The following is a 19,699-nucleotide window of genomic DNA, read 5'->3' on the forward strand; positions in this document are numbered from 1 at the left end:
CACTGTGGAGAAGTTTTGGCCTCCCAGACATTTTCCACAAAAGAGAGAGAGCAGCATCCTCACGGGCAGCTCCACTCTGACGGGGTCTCGCACTCCAGCAGCCCTCCTTGGGACGAGGGCCTTAAAGCCGGTGCTTCTCCAGCATCGCGCTCTCCAGCGCTGATTACCCCTCCGTGACGGCACGGCTGATTGGCTGCAGGGCTGAATACCAAACAGGGCCCTGTGATTTTCTCAAGGGCTGTTGGCACATGAAAGGGAGATGGAAATGGAATTCCTTGCAATCTGCACAAACACCAACGGTGGTATTCAACCCACCAGGCCCCCAGGTATGAGGCTATAGTGCAACCGACTGAACCACCATGCTGATAATCAAATGCCATAAATGTAAATGTGGAGTTCACAACAGACGCTATCCAAAGGTCGGAATGCGCAAAAGAGACGAATGCTACAGGCTTTCATGTTGTGACATTTATTATCTACCAAGCAGTATACAACCCATCATCGGGTCTGGTACTGAACAAAACATATTATGCACATATCAAAATGGTTACTGGTCTCGGGGTTAATGCATCACTTTGCTGTAACACGAAATGGCAATGATGTCAAAGGTAGAGCCCCTCTGGGGTCCCCTCTTGCTTCTTGTACAAGACATTCTCTTTAGACTTCTTGAAGTCCTCGTTGGTGACCTTCATCCTGCGTTCTCTCAATGCCATCAGACCAGCCTCTGTGCAGATAGCCTGAGATGGGACAAACACAACATACCCATGGAAGACTGATCACTCAGAGACAGGTGGCACGACACAAGATATACAAGTGGTCTACACTATGATGTAAAGACCACACTGTGATCTACACTGTGGCGCGGTCAATCAATGTAGACTAAACCCAGATTTTAACCTAAACAATTTCAACCACTTATTCAGATCCTAATGCAGCAGGCAGGCAACTTTATGGTTTTAATAATGAATGTGTTTAGCAGCTGCAAGGACAGGAGATATTGAAAAGCTCTCCATTCTAATGCTAATTTAATAAACACGAATAGGCAGCACATAAGGGTGGTTTTGCTTAATCTGGCTGTCCGTCATCTAAAATAGCTCCTGTGTATTATCTCCTCAGGTGCTTGAGCATAAGGATAGTGCTGATATGATACGCCATTGTACGTTGTGCAGTGAAAAACCACCTTCCTGTTTCGTGATAATCTGAACTGATCCTATAATTAAATGGTGATATTTAAACATTTGGACTATGCAGACTAACTGTGGCAGCCCTAGTAAAGACCACATCGTGATCTACATTGTGACAGGGGGTCCATGCTGTGTTCTGCACCATGATGTAAAGATCATACTGTGATCTACACCATGACAAAGGGGCACGCGCCATTGTCTATAGAGTGATGCAGGGCACGTGCCACTTAATTTTATTATCTATTTCCTCGTAAGTACTAGCATTATATATTTATCTTTAAAATATTTCAATATTGCATTTAATCATCAAAGAACAGATCTACTGTGTGACAAACACAAAAATACCTTTTTAAAATACTTTTTAAAACATTTTCAACACTTTTCGCAGTATAGCACCTGTTCTGCGCTGTATTCATATAAAATGCATCATTAGTAAATGACTACAACACAAGCATCTGCATGCAATATTGATGACATTACTCATGAACAATTGCAGATTGCCTGCTGTTCTAGACCTGTTCGCTATATGTTTCTTTAAAGAATATCTCTCTCCTAAAGGCCATTAAAACAATTATTTTGTGAGAAATTGATTTGGGTTTTCAGCCAGCCACGTGTCTAACAAACAGCAGGTGCGAAAAGAGTCTGGTGGTCCATCGTTTCTGTGGAGCTTAACCAGATTAATGTGATTCATTTCTAAGCCACAACCCCCCACTAGGGGGCAGAAGAAGCAAAGAAAGCAGTAGAGTTAAAAAAAACCTGGATAATGAAAGACATTTTCATTATAAAAATGTAACAGTTTACAATATAATGCATCCAATATAGTTAAGATATATACACCAAATCAATAAAGAATCATACCTTGATGTCAGCTCCTGAAAGGTCATCTTTGGCTAAGATGAGGTCATCCAAGGTCACATCCTCCGCCACGGTCATCCTGCTGGTGTGAATCTGAAAGATCCTCCTCTTGGTTTTCTCATCGGGCAGCGGAAACTCAATCTTGCGGTCGATCCGTCCTGGAAAGAGGGGCCCACAGATGGGATGAACGACGGTGACTAAAAGGATGGGGGCTCTGATCTTGCAACACATCACATTAGTGCTTTTTAGGTGGGTTTCTAAAGTCAGAGTACCTTGCGATCAGAGTGTGAAGCGAACCTTCGCACTCCAAATACACACCTGACAGCTGCGAATGTTTCATCTAGCACCTGACAGACAGACAAAAGCCGTGCACAGGAATGACCTGCTCTACTTCTGCATTCGAGGGACTATTTTTAGTACTGCTATATTTCATGATGTGTGCACCATGGTCATATCTCTGGTGTGGGAGGTGAGTGTTGGGTCAAAGGGTCTGCGGTCTGGCAGACTGCACCTGGGCGGATCAGGGCAGGGTCCAGGGTCTCTATTCGGTTAGTGGCCATGATGACCTTGACGTCCCCTCGTGAGTCGAAGCCGTCCAACTGGTTGAGCAGCTCCAACATGGTCCTCTGGATCTCACGCTCTCCACCTGAATTGGAGTCATACCTGTGCAGGGGGCAGGCCGGTCAGAAGGCCAGATCCATAAACAAATCCACCCAATAGGAGACGGCACACGGCTGAGATTATTAGGTTCAATTCCAAGACAATCTGTCAAGCAGCAGAATTCTTCAGGCTCCTAAGCATTTGGATCAATATGCAGGCTTTAAGGGGGGGCTCCTTTGACAGGGGATCAAGGCATTCAGCACCTCTTGGTCCCGATGGCATCAATCTCGTCGATAAACACGATGGAGGGCGCATGCTCCTCAGCAACCCTGAAGAGCTCCCTCACCAGCTTGGGCCCATCGCCAAGGTACTTCTGAATGAGCTCGGAGCCCACCACACGCAGGAATGTAGCTGAAGTCTGGTTGGCCACCGCCTTGGCTAGCAGGGTCTTCCCTGTGACGACAGCATGGATTGGGACGTGTGATCATGACTGCTGATCATTACCCCATGACGTCACAGGTTCACAACCATCACTGACCACAGTCGAGAAAATAATGAAAATAACAGCAACAAATGGCAAAAAAAAAAAAAATGGTGACAGGATGTTACTGTACATCTAGGTGAAGAAACCAAGGTTCAACTGCTGCAGAATCTCCATGTTTCTGAGTTTCCTTTCAAGCAGAAATTTATACTTGGAACACCTGATAGACCATTCAAGCTGCACTGACGCCCAGATAAAGGTACCCAAGAAGGAAGGCTAATTAACGGAGACTCGTAGCAGGCCAGGATCCCCATCCGCAGCTGACACCCTGTCGTGATTAATATTTCAAAGGTTCTATGAGACCACTGGAGTACTCACCCGTGCCTGGGGGGCCATACAAAATTACCCCTTTGGGAGGCTTAATGCCCATCTCTTCATAGTACTCTGGATGGGTGAGGGGGAGCTCCACAGATTCCTGCAGGGTAGCACATCACAATTAGTGGTGGGCATGGAGTACACTACCAGTCGCAGTACCACTCACAGTGGGAGCGGATTACTACCCATCACAATATCACACGCAGTGGGAGTGGATCACTACCTGTCGCAGTACCACTCACAGTGGGAGCGGATTACTACCCATCACAATATCACATACAATGGGAGTGGATCACTACCAGTAGCAGTACCACTCACAGTGGGAGCGGATTACTCCCCATCACAGTATCACATGCAGTGGGAGTGGATCACTACCAGTAGCAGTACCACTCACAGTGGGAGCGGATTACTCCCCATCGCAGTATCACACGCAGTGGGAGTGGATCACTACTAGCCACAGTATCACACGCAGTGACAGACACTGTACCTTGATCTCCTGGATTTGGCTGTCCAACCCCCCAATATCAGCATAAGTCTCCTGAGGAGCCTTCTCCACCTTCATCACGGTGACCAGCGGGTCCGTGTCGTCCATCAGCACCCCAATCACGGCGTGCACCTGTGGACCAGAGCAGCCACGTGGGTCAGAACCAAAAGTTCCCCTTTCTAAAAATCTTAGCAAATTCTATTACTCAGCATTTGGCTTAAAACAAAGGCTCTTCTGACTTGTAAGTTACTCCTTGTTCATGGTTCTAAATACAGTGCATGTTCTGCTTCTTTTAAAATCAGTCTCAGCTGCTGGTGTTCAGGGCCCTGCTCCCCCAGAATGAGCACTGCTGTCAATGGTGAGGAGGATGCTTTGCACCTTGTGGTTGAGCAGCACAGAGCAGCCAGGCTCGAGCAGATCTTTGTCCACGAAGGACAGGATGCTGACGTAGTGCTCCGAGCCCACAGATGTGGACACGATGGCGTGGTTGTCATCGATGATCTCTTCCAGGGTCCCCACAGACATAGGAGTTCCACGTAGGTCATCAACCTTTGATCTCTCCTCCTGTGAAACATGTCAGGCGAGGGAGTTGACAGAGCAGCCACATTCACAAGGACACTTCTCAAGCGAAACAGGTGTCCTGAGAACAGACCTCTTGCTTCTCCTCCAAAGGCTTCATCTGCTCTTGGTTTCGGATGAATTCCTCCTCCATCAACAGGTAATCTTTGATCCTCTCTTGTTTCAAAAGCTTAAGCCTACACTGTGTATGGGGGGTCACTGCACCAAGAAAACAACATAAGAGCCCTACAGTGAATCCATTTCTCACACACAGTGTTAAAGGTGAGGAGAGAATACACACACACACACATATATACATATATATATACATACATACATACATAAGCCTACACATAAGATCTTACAGACATCCAGAGCAGCACCATTAAAGACAGAGAGAGGAAGAGGAGAGAGGAAGAAACCTACCTAAAGGCAATTTGCTGGCTGCATCAGGTCCCTTTGTTTTTCTCTTCTTTTTTCCCACCCTGGTGGGAATCGGGGGTTCATATTTTTTCTTCTTATCCTTTAAAAAAAGGGGGCATCATTGGTTGGCATCTGAACAGTACAACGGAGCTTGCAGATGCGCACTTTAAGTCAAGACAGTGAAGGAGTCACGTAGGATCTGCGTAACTTAAGATGGAGGATAAAAATGCTACAGGATTAACTGACTATCATCAGATACCTTTCATAAAACATGGTTTGCAGATGTATCTTTGTTCAAAAAGCAGCAGACTTTCCATGATCCTGTTACTTACATTTTACTGGGAATTGGGCTTTCTCCAGTGTATGTTTGCACTGCACAGTTATTTACAGATTTAATTTTTTTTCGGAGGGATACAAAAAAAACAGGACAACCCAAAATGACAATAGTGGGAAAATATGGAAATGACTTCTGATTTCTCTAGAAAGAAACTGATTCACCAAGAATTATAAGAGACAAATGTAGTTATGCAATCCCACATCATATAAAATCTTCATAGACGGTAGTAAATATTCAGTCATTAAACCAGAGGAGGAAAAGGGGGCACCATACCTTATCATCCTTTTTCCCACCCCCGGGTCCATGGCCACCACTCTGACTCTGACCCTATAATCAAAGGCAAACTGTAAATACACCGCACAGAAAGTTAACCATCACATTAATAACCTTCCGCTGATGACAAGGTAAATAAAACGCGGAAAGGCAAAGATTTGACTCTGAATTTAAACACAACCCATAACAACGAACTCTAAATATATAACAAAAGGCAGGATTAAATGACTTTCTAAGCAGACTAGCTGTGATTTATTTTTTAATTATTATCATCATTTTTAAAATAGGGTGTTGTATTACAGGCAAAGTGGACACGCAGATATCTAAAATACATTTTAATGTAACGTTCAAGATCAAGGTTAAGGAGTTAGCAAAAGCTTAACACTAGCTAGTGCTAGTACAAATCAACAACAAAAAAAATGCTTTAAATGTTTGACATGCGTCAAATGCAACGTTCAGTATTATTACAAATTACACGTCACATTAGCTATGCAATTTTTAATTAATAGTTAATATTAGTCCGTCACAGTCAGCTTAACCAAGGGTCTTTGCTTTGTCTACACCAGTACTTAGCCAGCTAGTACAACCAACGTGCTAAAGTATACAAGTAGCCAAATATAAACAGAAATGAAAGATCAAGCAAAGAGTACATCAAATATTGAGCGGACTGGCCATGAACATGACATTTATGTAGCTGGGAACTATGTTACGACATTAAATCCCATAGCTAGCTTCCTTAAGTAGCTATGCAGGGGACATGCAGAAAAACTGACGTTTCAGGTTAGTTAGGAAAATGGTCAGGGAACGGGACTGTTTGAAAATGTTAAACAGCGTATAACCAATTTCAAATAATCGTATTTATAAACATAATAGTATTTAATAATTATTTCTTCCAATAATAACTTCAGATGTAGATATAACTTCAAATCCAGAGGAAAACCGAAAATGCTGGCTCACTTACCATCGTTCTTGGTCTCGCTGAATATACGTCACACTACGGAGAGTAAAGTAGGACAAACATAGCCACTCGCGAGAACCTCTTGCAAGATAAAAATGCTTGAAAAACTTTCATTTTCAGTAAGGGCGACCTTTTTCTGTCATTCGCATGACATTCTGGAATAATACGGACTCTCAATTGGAAACCGTATTTCTTTGATATCCTATATTCTACTTGAACCTGTTAAAGTGTTATACGAATAGATACGAAAAGACATAAAATTGGGTATAGCGCAACGGTAATCATGTATTTTTGTGTCTTGTTAGAATGCGTTGTATTAGTATTAGAATTAAATATTATGCCTATATAGAAGTACAGGCAGCATAAATGAGCTCCGTTCCCCAAGTCTCTCTTTAAGTCGAATGTAGACGAGTCGGAAAAATAATAATAGGGTACATAGTAATGATACAGTAATAATAAAAGTAACTATACGTACTGTAGGGCACTGTACTGTACCTCGAGCCGACGAACGACTTAAAGCCTGTTGACTTAAAGCGGTGTTTTTCATAAGCACGACAAACTAGTGCGTGTGTTATTTACTACGTATTGAAGCAGATTTTTTAATATAATGGGCTTTATGGCAGTTCTTTCGCAAATACGAGGTTTCCGTAAGTCGGGCGTTTTTTTTTACCAGCGGTCTGCCTGTAAACATACTGTGTGCGCAATGATATGGTCAAGTGGGCTTCGATCCAATCTTAATTTATTTTAAAAATGCATTGCGATGTGACATTTTCCTTGTAAAACTCTTTCAATTTTTCTACCTTGGGTCCTCTGGGTACCCCGGTTTCCTCTCGCAACCCAAAACGTGCTTCTAAATGGCCCGTAGTGCTTGATTATGGTGGTATCGTGATGGGGTGGTATCGTGTCGAGGATGAGTCATATTTATTAATCCACATCCCAGTCACTTATATGGACTTCATAATCATCTTGTGACAATAAGAATATAACCAAGTCGCTGTGAAATCATTACGTCCTTCTTGCATATAAAATCAAGCAGGCCTATGATATTCACTGAGACTGCACACTCAGTAATGAAGGCAGTTTGCCCTGGGGATATTAATTGTGGTTGGAAAAGTCAAATCTGTAGCCCGAACCCTCTATTCCAGGGAGTGATTCATAGCAGAATAATTATTGTTAGGTACGTGGATATTTAATTATTTGCTGTCATATTAGGAGAGCTCCTTACCAAACAGGCACTAGAATCACCGGACACTGTTCATATTCATGTTGTTCAAATTGGTAGCCTGTTGTGCAATCTTATTCATTTAGCTATGTTTTATTGTTCTTACTTACATTTTCTCACCCTATTTGGAGGGTCAGACCATACCTAAATCTTTACCTGTTGGAGCACCTTTATTTGAACTCAATGTTCTTAATTTGTTTCAGCTGATATAGGTGCAGCAATAGAGAGCTGAGGACGAGAGCTGCCGATAGTGGTCGATTGTCGCTTTGGCTGGCGGCAGTGATTAAAGGCAGAGGGAGAGCCTGGCAAGCTCATTTTTCTCTCTCTGGGTTTAATCGCCACAGACAAGCTGACACAGCAGGGATTGGACTGTAATTTTCCTGTAGGTTTTGCTTTTTGACTGGCGTAGTATTTAGAAGTGCTGCCTGTTCTTTACAGTGAAAAACTATGTATCCTGCACGAAAGAAAGAAAGAAAGAAAGAAAGAAAGAAAGAAAGAAAGAAAGAAAGAAAGAAAGAAAGAAAGTGATGGACCTTATAGGGAAAAAAAACTCACGTGGCCCTTATAAATTATCTATTTATAAAATATCACCAATTGCAGAGTGTTAAAGCATTAGCTGTAATGGTACTGATAATTGTGTGCTAATGCATGTTGTCATTCCCAGTGTAGTTAGAGTATGGATTAGTCTTCCTGCTAGTGTAGTGCAAGCTGAAACCCTGGGTTCCTTTAAATCAGAGCTAGATACAGGTAAGATTTTAACAATTCTGAGCTATTAGTTGAATTCTCTCCAAACGAGCTTGATGGGCCGAATGGCCTCCTCTCATTTGTAAATTTATTATGTTCTTACGCGACATAAACTGCAGAACTGTTCATGTGTTTCATTAGACCTATAAACAATTCATACATACAGACATACATACATGCATGTATGCATACATACATGCATGCATACATACATACATGCATACATACATGCATGCATACATATATACATACATACATATGTGCATGCATACATACAGACAGACATGCATACACACATACATGCATGCATACATACAGACATACATGCATACACACATGCATACATACATACATGCATACATACATACATATGTGCATGCATATGTACTGTATGTTTATGTGTGAAATTATATATAATTAGATGCAGAAAAATACGTGCATGTTTCTGATTTCCAGTGTATCAATTTTCATGAAGCTGATAAAGGATGGGATGACATTTTTCATTTTATATGTAACTTTGTAACCTTGTCCTTCCATTTTCAAAGCACTTTATCCAGACAAAATGCTATATGCATTATGTGAAAAACAGTTTTATTACATTTTTTCATGCCTGCCAGGCAGTAGCCGCTGTAAATTGGTTCTCTGTATTTAACCCCAGATGTAGTGAAGGTTTTCTTGTATGGCTGTACGATCAGCTTCGCTTAAGACTAAGACTTCCTTCTGCTCTTAAATGATACGTTTTGGCCATGAACTGATTGGGGCCTTTTTATGGTAATAGTAGGTCCTATATTTAATATAGCCTTGGCACAGACTTTCTACTACCATGACTGAAGAAGTGTATTATTAGTCTATGTAATAAACTGTTGACTGTTAGATGGCACAGAGTAGCTTATGTAGCTCTTGAAATTATTTTGTATTTACTGTTTATGTAGCTGTTCTACACCTATAATATACCTACAAGTTACTAACATTTGTGTGCACAATAGCAGGTGAAAACCTGAAATGCTTAATATATTACCATACAGTCAGTCCTGCTACAAGGCGACTCAATTACTGAAAAACAATGCGTTCACTAAAATTGCGTGCTACACAAATACAATGGAAATCACACAATACACGTATCCAATGGAAATTTAGGGTTAAGGGAATGTGACTCAATAACTTAACTTTCTTAGTGGTTTCTTAAACAGAGAGGTAGTTGGGAGTAGTGAGTCACAGCCAGCATGCGGCTGGGGATGCATACAGCACAAATATGCAGTGGATTACAGTATGCGTAGGGAAGCTGAAGGCAACATTTATGCAATCTGTGAAAAGGGAATTAAAAAGTTTTGCTGTGTTTTTGTATGATAATTTGGCAAATATTTTTAGATTTTTTTTTAGAATCTAAGACTGTGCAATGTGTGCGTGTACAAAAAGTTAGATTTTCTTAGAACTGAAAACCAGTTTGACCGATTCAGTGAAAAGATCCGGTTCCATATAATCACTATCGTTTATTTTAATAGCAGTTTTTGCATCCATATCCCATTTTAGTTCGTGAAGTGATTTTCTCTTCGACTGAAAATCACATGAACACAAATGCGATTCTGCATCATATTAGACTTGGGTGCTAATGTGTCAATTGTGTTTGAATAGATCCGTGGTGTGATATCATTCGGGGTAAACAGAACTGAATTATCATTAAATATTTGTTTTGTATGGTTTGGTATGTGGGGCGGCACAATGACAAGCACTGTTACTTCGCACCTCTGGGAGCAGGGTTCCGGTCTCTGCTTGTGGTTCCATGTATGTCATCATGGGATTTCCTCCAGTCTCTCCCCACAGTCCTAAAATATGTTATGGTTAATTTGAGTTACCAAATGGTATATGAGTATGCCTTGTGATGGGTTGGTGCCCCATCTTGGGTAGTTCCTTGCCTTGTACCCATAGCCTCTAGAATAGGTTTCAGACCCACCACTATCCTGAATAGGACAAGCAGTTGCAGAAGCTGGATGGAGAGTGTAATACAGAATTAAACCTAAAAATACATAGCTAATATGTTTCTGTACTAGTGAAATGCATAAATCTTCTGTTTTGAGTTCCATAAATGTAAAAACATTCATTTCAGTCAAACCAATCAAATCAACAGCTTAACCCTAAGCATCTGCTTTTTTCCTACTGAATAACTGTAGTCTCAGGGACACCGGGCTCAGTTTTAGCAGAAAATTATGTGAAAATGCAGTAACTGAATGCTTCATCTGCAATGCGCTATGCTAATGGATTCTCCAAGGCCCGACTACACAAGTATGTTTTAAAGCTGAAGAGGCTTAAATTTAGGTGTGTAATCAGGGTGACCATCAGTGACATTTCACTGCTGCAGGCATGAGAGACACTTCCTGAAAGACACTCTGTACTAGAAAAGCATGATTCCATTTCCAAGTAATACAGAATAACAAGGATACCATGCAGAAAATGACAAGAATCCGGAGACTAATAGCACTGCAGTCCCGAGACTGACAGTAACACTGTCGAGACTGACGGTAACACTTTTCAGAGACTGTTGGTGATACCCTTCAGAGATTGGTAGTAACACTGTCCAAGACTGACAGTGAGACTGCCCAGAAATTGATGAAGAGTCTAGAGATTGACAGCACTGCAGTCCAGAGACTGATGATAACACTATCCAGTGACTGATGGTAAAAGCCTTCTGAGACTGATTGAAACATTGTTTGGAGACTGACAGTAACACTGTCCAGAGACTGCGGGTGACATTCTACAGTCTGATAGCACTGCAGTCCAGAAACTGACAGTAACACCATCCAGAGACTCACAGTATCACCATCCAGAGACTGATGGTAACACTGTCCAGAGACTGACAGTGAGACTGTCCAGAGACTGATAGTAACACTGACTGTCCAGAGACCGATGGTAACACCCTCCTGAGACTGATGGCAACACTGTCCAGAAACTTACAGTGCCACTCTCCAGTGTCTGACGATGACAGTCTCCAGAGACTGATGGTGACACTCCAGAGACTGATAGTGACACTCCAGAGACTGATAGTGACACTCCAGAGACTGATAGTGACACTCTCCAGAGACTGATAGTGACACTCTCCAGAGACTAACAGCACTGCAATCCAGAGATTGATGATAAGTCCACAAAATGAAAAAGAGCCTAACAAAAATACAATCTTCACTTTGACAGTGATGCAGTCCAAAGAATGGTTGTAATACAGCACAGAGACTGACTGTGAAAATGCTGAAAGAACAGCTATACAGACCAGAGAATAGGAGTGAGAATTCCACTGGGCTTGCTGGAGGCATCAGAGACAATGTGCCAGATATCTGCAGGATATTCAGTGGTGCAAGAATTTTATTGATTTACCAACCCCCACCTGTAAGCGATCATTTGGCATTTAGAGATTATTACAGAGACTGTCGTGTTCCTGTACATGTGTTTGTCAGTGTCGTAACGAGAGTGTGTGTGAGAGAGAAAGCTGGTTTGACTTATGAAAGCACATATCTAAGACGTGCTAAAAAGCCCATGCCTCACTTTCCCTGCTGTGCCCCCCAACCCACCCCCTGCATTTATTGCTATACAATAGACAACATGGCAGCCAGGCCAGTGGACTAAAGACTGGTCAGGGCTGTACTGGGGAAAAGGCAAAAGAATAATATTTGTGAGAAACTAATAAAGCTCACAGGGTTTATAACTGGTGGACTCAGCACTGCAGTGTCTGGCATGTAGCTTCACGGTATGCAGACATCCATTCTCCTGGATTCTAGAGTGGAATAATTCATCAACATTGCTATGCTTTTTCTGCAAAAACCACTTTGTGGACATATTATGCGTTTGTGCGACTGTGCATTTCTGTGCAGAAATGCTACACTGTGCTTTTTCTCGCTGAGCTCTTTGTGGCATCTTGAGACAATAAGGAAGGAGTTTCTCTCTAAAAAATAAAATGGCACAACAGCTGTCAGCCTTTGCAAACCAATTCCCATAAAATCAGTGCACTAAACCCTCACTAATATGATGCATTCTGACCACATAAAAGCGGGAGAAGGCATGAAACAAAATACTTAACTTCTCAGAACATAGGAAAGGTCCTTTGTTTTACTCCTCCTGTAAAGCATGCCTATTAGACCGATTATGGATGATCTATAAGCCTCTGTTCTTGCTCTGCAGCAGTACCATTGGCTGACGTCTAACGTCAATGTCAGGCAGTCTTACCTATGCTAGGGTAGGTGATTAACAATCTAGACATGACGATGAAAACTTGTGGGTGCGGATTCTGCTGGAGGCCAGAACTGTATCTAAATGACCTGCTACTCCCTGAAACATGAGTTTAGGAGGCCTGGAAAAATTGTTTGGTAAAAGTCTAATAAAGATGATATGAAATGTCGACAGCCTATATGCTCTGTTTAAAAGCAGAGCCGTTGTCACCATTTTCACTGAGGACTATTTTTTGTAAACATGAAGGTGGGTTCAGTCAATGTGATCTGCACAATTAAATACTTTCTTGAAACCATTTTCCCACAACAATCACATCGCGTCGATGCATATGACTCAGCAGAACAGCATTTTATCAAACAAATCATTTTAGGAGAACTCGACTGCAACATTTATATGAAGTCGTCCCCCTGTTCACAATAACACATGATTGTGAACAACTTGTAATTTCATGGTGTCTGACACATAAGGAATGTAAAAGGCACTTTTTTAATAAAAAAAAAAAGTGAGTGTGAACACATAATAAATGCTGAGAATAAGCCAGGAATACTCTAGGATGTCAGCAAGGCTCGGGGGCAGAAGAAAGTCGACACAAGGCTAGCAGAGGGTGGCATTTCAGTGTATTTCTTGGAGAATTGTACCATTCAGTGTCCCTGTGGAAGCCATTTATGCACAGAATGAGAACACTGATGGTGGAAAACAGAGTTATGGGTGACCATCGTTTTTAAAGCAGCAGGTGTACCAGCATTTTCTCCTGGCAGACCAAATGGATCATTTCTTAAATTTCATCAGGCGCGTATTAAAGTGACATACAGTAGCCTTTTCTGCGAACAGCCCGCCTGTGCAAGTGGGTAACATGTGATGTGCTTTTCAAGGATTAAACAGACAGAGTAGCTGCATCAACCATGAGGTGTAAAAATACAGCTATTTCAGTGCAACACCTCACATCGCCCGCTGTCTCATATAAAAATATCTAATTAGATTTTATGTTTTCACACACGCGCGCGTGCACACTAACCCGTGCAGGGACCAGAGTCCACGCACAATTGCTCATGAATATCTCATTACATTCCACTTGCGGTGTGCTCATCTCGCGCCTTTTCAAGTCAAGTGTCGCGTGATTGGGCTGCGAGGCTGGGGAAGATTCGATGGGCCGCTCTGATCACTCTCCTTCCCGCGCATCCGTCTGTGGGGCTTTTATGATGTCAGAGGTGCCCGGCGTGGGCGTCTCACCGCGTAATGGATGCTGCTTTGTTCTGCGGTTTCAAAGGGGCCGTACAAGTGGCGTCCTCCTCGTGGATGATGCATTATTCAGTGTCTGAGTCCCTCTGTAGCTACAGAGCCCACCGCCCCCCCCCACTGGATCACACTCCCCAGCCGTATTTATAGAGTATTCCATTTATTCCCATTGCTATAATGTGAGAGCTAGAAAAATAAACACTTGCACGGGTCGTCTCTGTTGAACGGACAGGGTAATTAACAGGCAACGACTGACCGACCAACTGACAGATATCTTGGTTTGTTCCGGCGATCCGTAGATTAAGAATCGTTTATGTCACCGCGGGCACCGTTAATGAAGAGTGAACTGAACTGCTACACTCAGTGATGAGCACACTGTGAGACAGACTGAGACTAAACAGCTAATCGCTTACCTACTGCAGACCCTGGACTGTTAGCTACCTCAGTATATAAGAGGCTAATATAAAGCAAGTACTTACATTTCCCCCTACTGAAACAAAGTTGTGAGATATCTTGTTTACCCTCTGTATTTTTACAATCCATCACGAGTAAGCTTAGCTTTGCATGTGTAGGTACAATTTCTCTCTACTTATAGACTTTCATTGCCTATGCTGCATAGTATAAATTGTTTTGAAAGCTCGCACAATTATATCTGACAAATAAAAAGGTCTGGCTTGCATTTAAATGAGCAAAGTGCTGGTCGGGTGAACGAGTTCTTTGGGCGGCTCTCTCACAATGCAGCAGCACCTAACCTCAACCATCCTGCACGACTCAAATGTGGGAAACTAGCGGCCTACGGCACTGAATCGGAGGACGTGTAGGGGAGAGAGGAAAGATTCTTCGGCTGTACTTTGATGGGTCAGGATACTAGTGCAGTGCTGGCACCCGGCAAACAGATGCACTGCAATTTTAGCCCGATCCGTCACTGCACTGCCCAGATCTGCACTGCACTGGGGCTGCAGAGTCATCTGTCCACGCTGGTCTCTGCCAGCCGGTTGTTCATGATGGCCAGGGCGCCGACCCCATCGGAGAAGCCGTTGTGGCGCGATCCGGAGCCAGACTGCCGCGGGTGCCCATTGGCCGTTTCCGAAAGCTGCTTCTGCATGATGGCCAGGTTCACCTTGTTGGCAGCCAGGAAGTCCCTCATGGAGATCATCTCCCCAGACATGCGACGCCCATCCGTCTCTTCACTGTCATTAACGGCGTCCGTCTCGATGGAGACGTTGTGGCGGATACGGGCGCGACGAGGCCCCACTGCGTTACGGCGGGGACGGAGCCCCATACGCGGGCAACACGTGCCGGCATGGGCACACCAGGGTCGGGTTAGCCTGCCCAGGATCCAGTTGAGCACCTGCTTGATGACAATGGAGATGACGTTGAAGAGCGAGTAGATACAGCACACGCCCGTTAGGATGAAGAGGAAGTTGCCCAGCCGGTAAGCTGCCTGGTTCTCGTACGATGCCCGCTGGCTGCTCACCAGGTCCCCGAAGCCAATGGTGCTGAAGGCCACGAAGCAGAAGTACAGCGAGTCAAAGTATCCCCAACCCTCGACTGCCGAGTACATGGCCGATGCACAGCAGGACACCAGCACCGCCGCCAGGCACAGGATCAGCATCACATAGTAAACCGAGGGCTTCCATCCCGCCAGGCTCTCGCCCCGGCCATCGGGGCATGTCTGCCGACCGCCATGAGGCAGCACCCCTCTCCGCCGCCTCTGCCTTTCGTGGCACGACTTGAGCACGAAGGCCAGCACGGTGATGAGACGCTCCAAGAATAGGTTGAAGAAGAGGATGGTGGCGGCGCAGCCGATGAGGCCGTAGAAGATCAGGAAGACCTTACCGCCCACGGTGGTGGGCGTTGTCATTCCGAATCCTGGGCAACAAAAAGAAGGTCAAAGGTCAACATCAGGGCTACTAGGAAACCTGGACAGAGTCAACACACCCGTTTATATGTCAGAATTCATCTTTGGCTTAAAGATTAAATGTACGTATATAAAGCGACATGTTTCAACAAATGTATTATTCTTTATTTTCTCACTATACTTATGAATTACGTACATATGTGCACACTTTAATTTCAGATCTTTCCATTTATCTTGACACTTCCACACTAGCCTATAGGAAGTTTAACTTTTTCTTTCAAGGGCTAGCGTTCATGAGAGTGACTCTAAGGAGGAATGAAGCCTGTAGGTGTTTTGAGGTAAGTCGGGTGCTTTGAGAAAACTCCTCACAACGGAGGGCAGAAAAGAAGCATGTAGCTTCTGGAACTGGTTAAGCCTGAGCCGATGGGAGATGGAGAAATGGGAGGGAGCGGCCAGAGACCTGCCAGCACAGCTAACCCCCCCCCCCCCCCCACCAAGAAGATAGCCACTAGCTTGTTAAGATTGGAGAGTTGCGTCTCCCAATAAGAATGATCAGTGTTTACTTTCACGGCTGCTGATCACCACTGCGACGAACCCTCCTCCCCCCCCCCCCCCCCCAACTGCGACAGGCAGCATGTTGCCACTGGTGACAGTGAGAAAGATTCCCTTTTGCATGGCGGCTTTGTACACTCAGGTACCCCTGGGATCTTCTTGCTTTTTTTTTAACAGCCGTGCTCTGGGAATGTGAATTAATCCTAAACAAAACCACAGAAAAACAGACTGTCCGTCTCAGAGTGGCAGCCGTCACAACAGGGACTGAGACCACACAGCTAAAGCTGGCGCACCGGGTTACACACCCACAACGATCCATGGTCCCTGAAACCACTGGAGAGCACACTGCAAGAAGCAGTTAACCGGAAGGATTTGGGGCTGCTGACTGGATGGACAGCTCCAGGAAGAGAGGCACCAAAGCTAGACTCAAATGCCATGGACCAGCAAACTTCGGACAGGAACTAGGACGGGGCTGATTCACAAGAAGAAGATAACCAGAACTATCCTAAACACAAGGTAGTGGTCGCCCAACATGGCACCTAACCAAGACCTAGACTAATCGAACAAGATGCTAGCTAATTAGAAAAAATTCCATCAATTCAGTAGCAAAATTCCAGAGGTCAGGCAGCCCTGACTGACACCTGAAAATAAAACACAAATTCAAAAGCTGTTCTGAGCCTCACAATCAAAGAGCAATGCTCAGTGGCTTAAAGAGGATTCAGAGCCAGATATCACAAACTGATTGCCACATAACAGAGGTGTCACAGCGCGCTTATACAGTAATTTTTATAATAATAATAGTCCATTTTTCCTTAGATTAGCTGTAAACTTTGTGCTCCGGTACAGTAAGGTGAATCTCCACAAGGTGTGACCGGAATACATGGCCTGACCTGAGGTGACCTTGTTGTACCAGTCCATGACTGAGGCTTGGGTGGGATACATACTTTTTCACTCTCTTTGACTCTGTGTGTGCGTGTGTGTGTGTGTGTGTGTGTGTGTGTGTGTGTGTGTGTGTACAGCTTTGGAAAAAATTAGCAGAGCACAGCACAATTTTTTGTTTCACTCTTTTCTCAATGTGTGTGTGAATAATGTGTTCATTTTTTTTTTGCAAACTCCAGCCTGGCTTTTACCCGTTTCTCATTAATGAAAGGCTTCAGTCCTGCTTCTAGGAGCCTGATATGAACTGTCCTAGCAGTGCACTTCACACCAGCACTTAATGTTTCCCATTCCTTTTGAAGGTCACTTGAGGTCAACCTTCGATTCATGAGAAACTGTCTGTTAAGTTAACAGTCATCTCTGGCATTAGAAAGTCGCTTCTGCCCTCTGTCTGGCTGCTTTCAGGTCATTCCCAGTGTCTCCTGCTTCACCTTATTCTTGTGTACTGGAGTCTCTGAGCCTGGAAGCATCCTGTGTGTAGCCGTCTGCCAGCAGAACCAGGTTTAAACCAGGATTTAAAAATGCAGATTTTTTTCCCTTTAAATATGAAGTGGTCTCTTGATTTTTTTCCGGAGCTGTATATGTTTTACTTTATTTCTTCCGGTTGGAAGCACTAATGTGTGTTACAATTCTAAACAACAAGACTCAGTGAAGGCACTGGTCATAACAGATACAGGTTCCGGAGACCTGAAATGGTTAGACTTGCAGACACAGTACATAGTGAACTGTGCATTAACAGAGACAGTAACAGTAAAGTGTGTAGGTAACACTTCAAGGTTAATTAAGGAATAACATATTAAAGGTTAACAATATAATATAGATAATATATATAATAATATATTGTGTGTTTTATATCCTATATTATATTATTAATTACAGTCGTTTATACCCACAGTCTTTACATGTCATATTAAATCATCACCCTGCACTGGTTTTCCAAATAAAAAATTTTAAACCAACATTTCACAAAATATAAACATATATCCATAAGCTGAAAGTGGTTATTTAACGTTTTTAAACTGGTTATTGTATTCCATGTGTGTTTATTTTGTCTATCAGTTCTAATTCGCTTTATACAAATGTTTGCGTTTTGCAGAATAGGTTCTTAAATTCTTAAATAGATTCTTAACGCAACACCCTGGATGAACAGGTAGGTTATTCATCAACCAAGATGTAAAAATGGAAACAACTCTGATCTGTGTTGATATTTCCCTTGTAACTGAAAGTAAATTTAAAGCGAATTGGGAGGCGTTTTACTTATTAGTCTAGTTTTATTCTATGGGTGTGAATTTCGAATATATCAATTACTAGATTAAAGCGAAAGCTTACAATCAAATTACAAACAAATTTGGAACTTTTTATCTCTTCTCAACTATATGAATGAAATAAACAATTTTTAAAGAAAGAATTATGTATTTTGCACGTAAATAAAATCATTTAAGTAGCCTAATCCCAGCCCGAATTAAAGTGAAACATCCAGTAATGTTAATGTCCAGCGCAATCTCCATTTCCCTGCTAATGAGCGTGTAACTATGACGACTGGGCATGATATTGCCCATGTTAGCACTTTGTGGTAGTAAAAATGACAGTTTCCTCTGTCCTCAAGTGGATCATAGCTTACCTATGGTGGAAACCACAGTTCCCACGAAATAAAAAGCCCCGGTGAAATCCCAGCGGGCTCTGGTGCTGTCCACGCGAATCCCGGCGACATTGGCCTCCTCGTAGTATCTCAGAAAGTTTTCCAGGTCCTTTTTGCTCAAGTTGTGTTTCTGGGTGAAATGTTCGAACCTTTGCGCCCACCTGTCCTTCGCCTGCTTCTCTCTGGGGTACTCGAGCGCCGAGAAGACGGCGGCTCCGCACAAAAGGTAGATGATGATGAGCAGCGCCAGCATCAGGAACCTCGCATTATCCTCGTTTAATGGACCGAGCCCGCAGCAGCAGCCACGACAAGCCATTATTTTGTTGAGCTGATCCGATCGTGGCTCCACATTATCTCAAGTTGAACACCAAGCCTCCACCGTCCATTCCTGAACTCGCCAGTCGAAATACAGACCTGAATTTCTTTGTCTTTTTTTGCTTTATGTCGCTGTCAACCAAGTAACAGCTCTGTCCCAGACCCTGTCCATTCCAGGGGGGAGAATTAAAATGTGACAATACACAGAGGGGGGAACAGACAATAACTTTGGTCTGATATCATGTAGATCTTCGTCGTGGCTGCAACGTGTGTGGAAGGGATTATCAACATAAAATCCGATTTTTGCGTTTTCGCCTTGGTTATTAATCGAAAAGCTTTTAAAGCTCTCCTTTGTCAATTAGTCCATAAAAGTCTAGATTCTAATGTTTAAATTATATATGCTACAATTGTCTTTTAATGGGTTTATGCTAATGAACCACATTCTTACGTATTG

At 43.2% G+C, this 19,699-nt stretch overlaps 2 protein-coding genes across 2 annotated transcripts; both read right to left on the minus strand.

Moving 5' to 3' along the window:
- Window positions 1-453: 453 nt before the first annotated feature.
- Window positions 454-6,634, minus strand: psmc1b (proteasome 26S subunit, ATPase 1b). The gene is made up of 11 exons (XM_048985955.1): window positions 6,532-6,634; window positions 5,571-5,624; window positions 4,964-5,060; window positions 4,632-4,756; window positions 4,358-4,543; window positions 3,983-4,111; window positions 3,499-3,595; window positions 2,903-3,092; window positions 2,551-2,702; window positions 2,043-2,197; window positions 454-737 (listed from the first exon to the last, which is right to left on the minus strand). Exons 1-11 carry the CDS (start codon window positions 6,532-6,534, stop codon window positions 603-605), a joined length of 1,323 nt encoding a protein of 440 aa, XP_048841912.1. The 5' UTR covers window positions 6,535-6,634; the 3' UTR covers window positions 454-602.
- Window positions 6,635-14,906: 8,272 nt separating this feature from the next.
- Window positions 14,907-19,246, minus strand: LOC125714890 (potassium channel subfamily K member 13-like). The gene is made up of 2 exons (XM_048985950.1): window positions 18,913-19,246; window positions 14,907-15,814 (listed from the first exon to the last, which is right to left on the minus strand). Exons 1-2 carry the CDS (start codon window positions 19,244-19,246, stop codon window positions 14,907-14,909), a joined length of 1,242 nt encoding a protein of 413 aa, XP_048841907.1.
- Between the last annotated feature and the right edge of the window lie 453 nt (window positions 19,247-19,699).

Source organism: Brienomyrus brachyistius, chromosome 19 (assembly GCF_023856365.1).
Source record: "Brienomyrus brachyistius isolate T26 chromosome 19, BBRACH_0.4, whole genome shotgun sequence".
NCBI classification, from domain to species: Eukaryota; Metazoa; Chordata; class Actinopteri; order Osteoglossiformes; family Mormyridae; genus Brienomyrus; species Brienomyrus brachyistius.